Source organism: Ictalurus furcatus, chromosome 1 (assembly GCF_023375685.1).
Source record: "Ictalurus furcatus strain D&B chromosome 1, Billie_1.0, whole genome shotgun sequence".
Classification (NCBI taxonomy): domain Eukaryota; kingdom Metazoa; phylum Chordata; class Actinopteri; order Siluriformes; family Ictaluridae; genus Ictalurus; species Ictalurus furcatus.
The window spans coordinates 11,597,712-11,605,515 of record NC_071255.1 but is presented as its reverse complement, the minus strand read 5'-3'; the positions used below and the strand labels follow the sequence as shown (position 1 = coordinate 11,605,515).

Below are 7,804 nucleotides of genomic sequence, written 5' to 3'. Positions count from 1 at the left end.
AGACCAGTGTGTGTCAGTAGATCAATTTAAGTGTATGATAGATGATATGGTTGTAGTACAGTGTTCCTGCACTGGTTGATTTGCAGACGTATATTATTTACTTGTTTTTATTTGGACTTTATCTTCATTTTATTATATATATTATATCTCCTCCTTTTCTGAATGTAAGAAGTATGAATGTGAACTCAGGGCATTACTGTATAAGAGCTTTATGCTCAGTCAATTGTCCCTGAATAAACAATGGTAGTATATTATAGAGTAAGAAGATAGTCAGCAAAAACTTATAAGACTTATATATTTATATTATATGAATGTGTGTGTTGGGGGGAAGTGGACGTAGAGTTTGGAATTGTTTGCGAAAGAAAATATGTCGTTTTTCTGGGGGGGGGACAAACAAATACAAAAATCCTCCCTCCCAGTATTTACACACTCTAGGCGTAGTGTGTTATATTTCAAATCGTTTTTAAACACCCACTGAATGGGGAAACTCTCAGCCAATCAGTGAAGCGGACGCATGCACGTGCGCGGCCTCTCATTGGCTGGTTTGAAAATTGCCGCAAATGGGCTGCACGCGACTTAAATAATCTCTGTGGCTGTTTGTGTGAGCAGTGCAGCTGGGTTTAGTGAAGAAGCGGATCGATTTAGTCTCTCGGGTTTTTACAATTTATATTACGAGTTTTTTAAAAATAGAAATTAGAGGTATACTGAGGAAAGCGGTTACCGAAGAAATAAGTGACTGTAGAAAACACTACTTGCAGGTGAGTAGACTTGTATTAGCTAATTATTCACTTACTAACCTGTTTGCTCAAATAAAAAAAACTCCAGCTGTTTTACTTGACTAACTCAGGAGATAGCTAATTTAGGCTAACAGTGTGCTGGCTAACAAAGACCTGTTGTTGATTTTATTTATTTTAAGCATCTTTTATACATGCATTTCTCTCTGTGTCTTCGTTTGTTGTGATTATACAAAATTATTAAAGTTCTTGCTCAGCTAGCAACGAATAAGTGAATGCCAGCCCAGTAATTATGTCCAAGACTATTTTCAAAATATCTTTTTTTAATTTTTTTTTTTTTTTTTTATAAACCACTATTGTTATTTCAGTTAGCAATAGTTTGTTTTATATTTTATATTTTCATGGCATATTATCCTGTTGCATAATATTGAACAAACACCTCACAAGTCTGTACAATTTCTGTAGAATATGTCCATGACCACTTTCTTATACACCCCCCTCAATTTCCCTTTATTTATCTTGTATTTTTTGCTCACCTTCTGTGGGTACATGCAACTTTTCAAATTTCATGTGACTCTTGTTTTATCAGCTAGTTAATTTTCTGCTTGAAAATGCATGATCTTTTCTCTTATCTTTGACACAGAAGTTGAGCATGGGTACCAGTGAGAGCAAGATGGCTGTGGCATCAACGCCTAAGCCGGATCCGATCCAGCAGCTCAAGACTCAACGCTTGGCCCAGCTGGCAGATCCTCGATCTCCGTCCTGCGGGATCGACCGCACACCTATACAGGTAACATCTAGGCAGTTATTCACTAAAATATATATATTCAGTGTTCCCCTGGACTTGGATATGAACTGGAGTCTGTATGCCTGTCGCTGTGTTAACATTTCTGTGCCATTTTGTATTGAAGGTGAATGGTGCAGCTTCTACAGTCCAACAAGTTCCAGAGTCAGTTGGACCCGTGTATGTTGATCCACGGTCGCCTACGGTCGGTATTGTTCGCACTCCGCTAAAGGACAGTATGAAAAGTAAGTTAACATGGTGAGAAGGGAGGATGTGTGTGTGTGTATGTGTGTATGTATATATATATATATATATATATATATATATATAAAATAAAAAATTATATATAAAATTAATTTTTTTGTTGTTTCTGCATAACCCGAATATGTTTGGTGTGTTCTGAATCTTCTGTGCCAATTTTAATTAGAGCCCGAGATTAACTAACTGTTTTCTGGGAATGTTAACATCAAAAATTGTTTTATATAGCACATTTAAAACCAGCAAAGGTTGACCAGAGTGCTTTACAACATTCATTACAAAAAATAGACATGCCTTATATTAATATAATATAACTATAATATAAAACAAACTAACATTATAGCTGTTGTTGCATAACAATCATATAACAAATTTTAAAACCATCTGCATGGCCGGTCAAATACTAAGGAAAAAATGTAAGATTTTAACTTGGGTTTGAAAGTTGTTACGGTAGAGGCAGACTATTCCAAAACTTGGGGCCAGTCACACAGTGAAAGTATGATCACCCCAAGTATGGATCTAGATCTGGGAACCGTTTGCTGTGATGGATCACATGACCTGAGCACTCTAGGGGTGATTATGAACAGAGAGAACCTCTGTAAGGTATGAACGAGCTAGGTCGTTCAGAGATTTGTAAGCTATTAGGAAAGATTTCTAGTAATATAGGACCACATGCTACCTCAAATCATGTCTGTTTCTTCGCTCATGCGGGGTTTAATATGCAGTACAACTAACCACCTTGTTTGTAACTGCTGTAAAGCTATGGAACCAATCAACTTTTTACCAGAGACTCTTTTTCTATAACACAATCTGTGAATGTTAGACTGCCGTTGCCGCTGGGGTTTTTTTTTTTTTTGTGTGTCTTAGTTCTTTGAGTTAATTGGGTATCAAACTGGTATGTTTGTGTGCTGCACTAGAACGAGGTGCGTCCGGGAAAACAGTGTAATACTGTCGTGTTGCACCAAGTGACCAAGTTTCTTTAATGAATATTATATTGAAACTGTGGCTCATTCAGGAATATGAAAATTGTGCCACTTTAAGCCTGTCTGCTATGCTGTGCTTGGCTCTCTGGGTGCTCTTCCTCCATTTAAACACAAAAGGTTTGAGTAAATTACAGCATAAAATTGTACTATAGTTTGATTTTGTAATTTCTTTAGCAGGGTACTAAAGAACACCAAAATGTGTCAATAAATATGGTCAAGGTAAAGCTGAAGGGACGCAATGTTTTAATGATACCAATACCATGACATTTTTGAGTAGAGCTCGACCAATACCGATATTTGCATGTGTATGTGCCTGAGAACCAATATTTATTTTTTACTTCTGCTTTTGACACAATAACACCACTGAACTGAACAAACCGTTTTATTTATAACAATTGTCAATTTGACCCTCATATTTACACACCAATAAATAGAGGGGTCTGAAAGAGTGCAAAAAATAAAGTGCAATGTTTGTGTCCCTTAAAATAAAAACTTTGAGGCAAACAGATGCGACACCATGAGTTTGTCTCTCTTTCTTAGTGCCAAGTTGCTTAAACTACATATCAAGCATTCATCTCATTTGTGCATTAATGGCTGTTTGTGTATTAATTAAAGAAAAGCAAGTATACTTTAGCTGTGCACACGGTTGTTGACCGGTCTTTCCCCAGATTCAGTGCTACAGTAGTGCTCCTGTGCGCAATTCTCAAAACACCCACAAGATGCCACCATTTATCGGTGAATCCGATATTACAAACCTGATAACCGATTATGGAAAAATGCTTAAATATCAGGAAAAATGTCATAAAACTTTAGCCATAGTGCACACTGCTAGTACACTGTTCTGATTAGCAGATGTGCGGTAGAAAGTCACTCAGCAGACACCACGGAAGTGGATAGGTCAATGGAAAGCAGTTCACGTTAATTCCCAACACTTTCCGTGCTTCCATCCAGTCTTCTGAACAGGCTTTTGAAGCCTACGGTAGACTCAAAAAGCACCTCAGAGGCAGTAATGCATCCGAGCAACCGAACCTTCCTGCCATACAAGAACACACTGTTAACATACCGTGAAGGAGGTCAAGTCTTGCAGGAGCTTGAATTTTTTTTTTTATACTGAGAGAATTTCCTTAAATCTGTTTATCATTGCTGTAATGTTGGGCAGTAGCATTGGTGTTTTTAATCTTGCCCTGCTTGTTTGAATGTTTGGCAGCCTCAGGATTGGGAAGAAACTTGATCGCTGCTTAACGTTTAGAAGTTTGATCTCGGGGGGGCAGTTCTAATGAATGGGAAACCAGTATTGGTCTTTGCTCTAAAACTTGTCTTCCTGTGTCTCTCTTGCAGTAACGGTCAGCTCACTGGCTCGTCGGCTGAGCACGTTCTTCCTTAATGATGTGATGGTTGGTGACACTACCTCCGCTCCTCTCCCCCCTGTGTCCTTTATTAAACACCACGCCCTGCCCAGTGTAGAGCAGCAGGATGAGTTGAACTCCAAAGAGCCCCTCCTCCCACCTCATTCCCACAACTCTCTCAGTGGGCCCACTGACTGCCCGTCTACTCCTGCAGATTTCAGCTCCTGCATGGGTTACGGCTCCTTCTCCAGCAGTCCGTTTGTAGTGGTCGGTGAGACTCAGGTGGAGGTCGGGGTGGAAGCAGACACCACTATTGACGAGGTTGAGGAGGCTGTGCTACTGGGTGAGTCTCCCCTTAATCGGGAGCTCAGCCTCAGCATGCTCGGCTGTCGCGAGGGTGTTTACTCGCCAGATTTCTTCCCCTCGGCAGAGGAGCGTCCTTCCACTCCTGTTCCTCCTTTAGAGGACGGGCAAGATGTGGATCACTCCTATGCACGGCCTGGCCTCACCTGTGAGCCTGTTCAGCCCGCTCCTGTTCCTGTCCAAGAAGCCATCTTGCCACCAAGGACTGCTGACACGCCACAGTCACCTGAGCAGGAGGTATGTTTTCACTCGAGCAGGAAAAGCTTATATGGGTTTTTGAAACCTAATTTGAACGTTTTCCCTTTGTGCACAGAGTGTCGCAGAAGAAATCACTATACTGCCAGAGCAAGATCTGAAACAGACCGAGAAGTCAAATTCTGAACCAGCCGAGAGTGAAGTCCTCCTTCCTGCTATAAAAGTCCCCAAGTTTGATACTCGCAGCCCGAGCCAGACTGTTTTTAAGCCCCAGTGGCTGGGTGTGGGATTTGGAGCGACAGGCGTCCGTGCTAGAGGAGTTCAGAGCCGTGGGAGAGGACCCTCCTCCCCGCTGTCCACCTGCAGACCAGTTACTGATGAGAACAAGAATGAGAATAAGGTTGTGATCAACAAACAGAAGCAGAGAGGTAAGATGCTTTTTGTCATGTATTGACTTGCTTATTTATTTTATTAGTGTTTTTTATGCACAGTGGTGGATTTTCTTTCCTTTATGTTCGTTGTTAAGGTCATTACATTGCCTTGGGGATTGATTGTGTAATTAGTGAGGTTTGTCTCCCCCCACCCCCCCTTCTTCTCTGTTGCAGGAAAAACTCTTATTGGTGAAGGTAGATCCCCTCTGCAGATCCTCAAGGAAACCAATTCCCCCAGAAACAACACTTCACAGGTTTATCCCTTGTTACTTGTGTCCGTCTCTCTTACCTCATTCATGCACACTGTTCCAGTCAGCAGCGGCTATGTTATACAGCCTTCTCACTGTGCGAAATTATTTATCATGTGTGGATTGTAGGCTCAGATTAAAAACCATGAAATATTAATATTTAAATGAATTCTTGCCAAACAAAACGTGAGGAGGCAAGCCAATAATTTGATCTTGTGTTTATAATATCGATGATGCAATGCCATTATCTGCATCTGTTTTAGTACTCTGTTATAATTCATTTTTTAACCTTATCACTGTGCCCCTGTAAACACCTGGAAAAACAACAACAACAAAAACATAGCAATTTGTCGAACGTAACTGTATCAAACACCTTAACTTGTATTATTTGAAAGCAGCCTCAGCTTCTTCAATCGAGTTCCTACCGGGTCTCAGCCGGATGTCCTGTGGATATTTTTCACACTTTTTGTCTAATGTGACCGATGAGCTAGGGGATTCTTTCAAAACAACAACGTATTTCCCAAATGAAGGAATAAAGGAGCAGTGTGCTTCCTATTCATATCTATATCTACTTGTGTCCATTTAGTGCATGTTATCTGTTCAATCTTAATAGTGTGTTCATGTACTGAATTAGGGCTGCAACTAATGATTTTGATAATCAATTACTCTGTCACTTATTTCTTTGATTAATCGATTAGTTTGATTAAAAGGCCAGTTTTTATTTTCTGCATACTTTTTTTTTTTTCCCCCCACATTCTGCCCGATGTTGTCCTTCAAACCTTGTGCAAATTGAAGGCTATGAAAAAGGTATTAAATGTATCTGTGGACTATGCTATACATTGTGCATTTAAAAAAACCAAAAAAAAAACCCTGATTGTCCACAAGCTTTAAAGCAGATGTTAAATTACTACATTTAAAATGCTAAAAAAGAAAAACAAGCACAAACTAAGTGGTAAGATTGTTAAGTGGTTGAATGTTCTGCAGTAACACACATTCGCTCGTCTGAACATAGTAACATGTTACTTTATTCTGTAAATGTATGACACTTCTTACATTTATATACAATTGCATGTTATAACCCCATTAGTTACTGCTCTCATAAGTTACTTTTCTGTTTCTAAATATACCATCAAACAACATATGTGATCAAAATGAATATTTGATTGAGTTATCGCGTTTCCTTTCTATTGCGTGCTGTTTGACGCGCATGTGTGTACTCGTGCTCAGTCTGTGAAGCTTAACGGGGACTCGCTTATCAGGACGAGCCTTTATATAAAATGGAAACACTGGTGTGAATTTCTAACATTTACAGATAAGGATATAAAGGTAAAGCTGTCATTTCTGTGCTGAAGAAAACCTGTCTGGAACACATTAAACAGCACACGCGTCTGACAAAACAAGCCATGTTAATACACTTACGAGTTTGTTTGAAGCGCTTAATATAAAACATGTTTTGGACGACCCGGATCATGCACATTTCCCGCAGCAACTCACTCTGTGACCTCTGCTGTTTCTCAGGTATGTTTTATTCACAGGAATGCACTTTCACTATTGTGAGGTGACGTCACAGACCCAACTAATCCATTACGAAATTTCGTTGTCGCTTATTTTAATTATTGATTAGTTGTTGCAGCCCTATACTGTATATATTTACATCCCCTGTATTTCTATTAAAGTTCTAAGCACTGACACACAATATGCCTTGCCAGAGAGTGATGAGTTCAGTTGTGCAAATGAATGCAGTATTTTATTTCCGTACTTAGAAAAATGTGCACAGCAGTCCTGCCTGACTTGGTGGGGGGAAAAAAACCTTGTACGTTGTCTCTCTCTTCTGTGCAGATGAAGCTGAAGGTTTCTACTCCAGAGAAGCAGAGGTTTGGCCAAATGGACAGGAGAGCTCTCATTCTTTCTCTCAACAAAGAGAACCAGTGAAGGCCAGAATAATGGACTGGATGACATTTCTCAAAAAAAACACTGTATATAGAACCTAGTTTCTCACTCAGAGAGCAGCTGTACAATAATTTTATGAGCTTTACGTGTGTGTGTGCGCCATTTGTGGCTGTAACTTTACATTCCTTATTCTTCTGTCTTGTCAATGTCTTAATTTTTCCCCCTCAAAAATTGTAAATAAACTCAATTATTTTAATTTTACTGTCTTCTGCCTGCATCAGTAGAATTTTTGTTCTTCAGAACTCTGGTGTTAAGTGTAACAATGTTAGTTACTCAAGGCTTTAATAGGCTTTAATTTCCACTTTAAAAGGAACACCTGTAAACCTGCACATTCATGCAGTTATCTAATCATTTAGTCATCTGGCAGCAGCACAATGCATAAATTCATGCTGATACTGGTTAAGAGCTTGAGTTAATGTTCACATCAAACGAAAATGTGTCATCTGTGTGTGAATTGAGTTGCACCATTTCATGTAAACTCTAGAAACTTTTGTGTGAAAATCCCAGGAGAT

The 7,804-nt window shown here is 39.5% G+C and overlaps 1 protein-coding gene across 1 annotated transcript; it reads left to right on the top strand.

The window, feature by feature from the left end:
* Nucleotides 1–3: 3 nt before the first annotated feature.
* cdca3 (cell division cycle associated 3) lies at nt 4–7,488 on the top strand. The gene is made up of 7 exons (XM_053625519.1): nt 4–758; nt 1,378–1,524; nt 1,646–1,763; nt 4,098–4,705; nt 4,782–5,091; nt 5,269–5,348; nt 7,182–7,488. Exons 2-7 carry the CDS (start codon nt 1,387–1,389, stop codon nt 7,272–7,274), a joined length of 1,347 nt encoding a protein of 448 aa, XP_053481494.1. The 5' UTR covers nt 4–758; nt 1,378–1,386; the 3' UTR covers nt 7,275–7,488.
* Nucleotides 7,489–7,804: the final 316 nt, after the last annotated feature.

Excerpts from the sequence above, each read along its gene's own strand:
- cdca3 (XM_053625519.1), top strand. The coding sequence starts at position 1,387 with ATGGGTACCAGTGAGAGCAAGATGGCTGTGGCATCAACGCCTAAGCCG. Across the intron at positions 5,092-5,268 it reads CAACAAACAGAAGCAGAGAG|GAAAAACTCTTATTGGTGAA; the intron begins GTAAGATGCTTT and ends TCTCTGTTGCAG. Across the intron at positions 5,349-7,181 it reads CCAGAAACAACACTTCACAG|ATGAAGCTGAAGGTTTCTAC; the intron begins GTTTATCCCTTG and ends TCTTCTGTGCAG.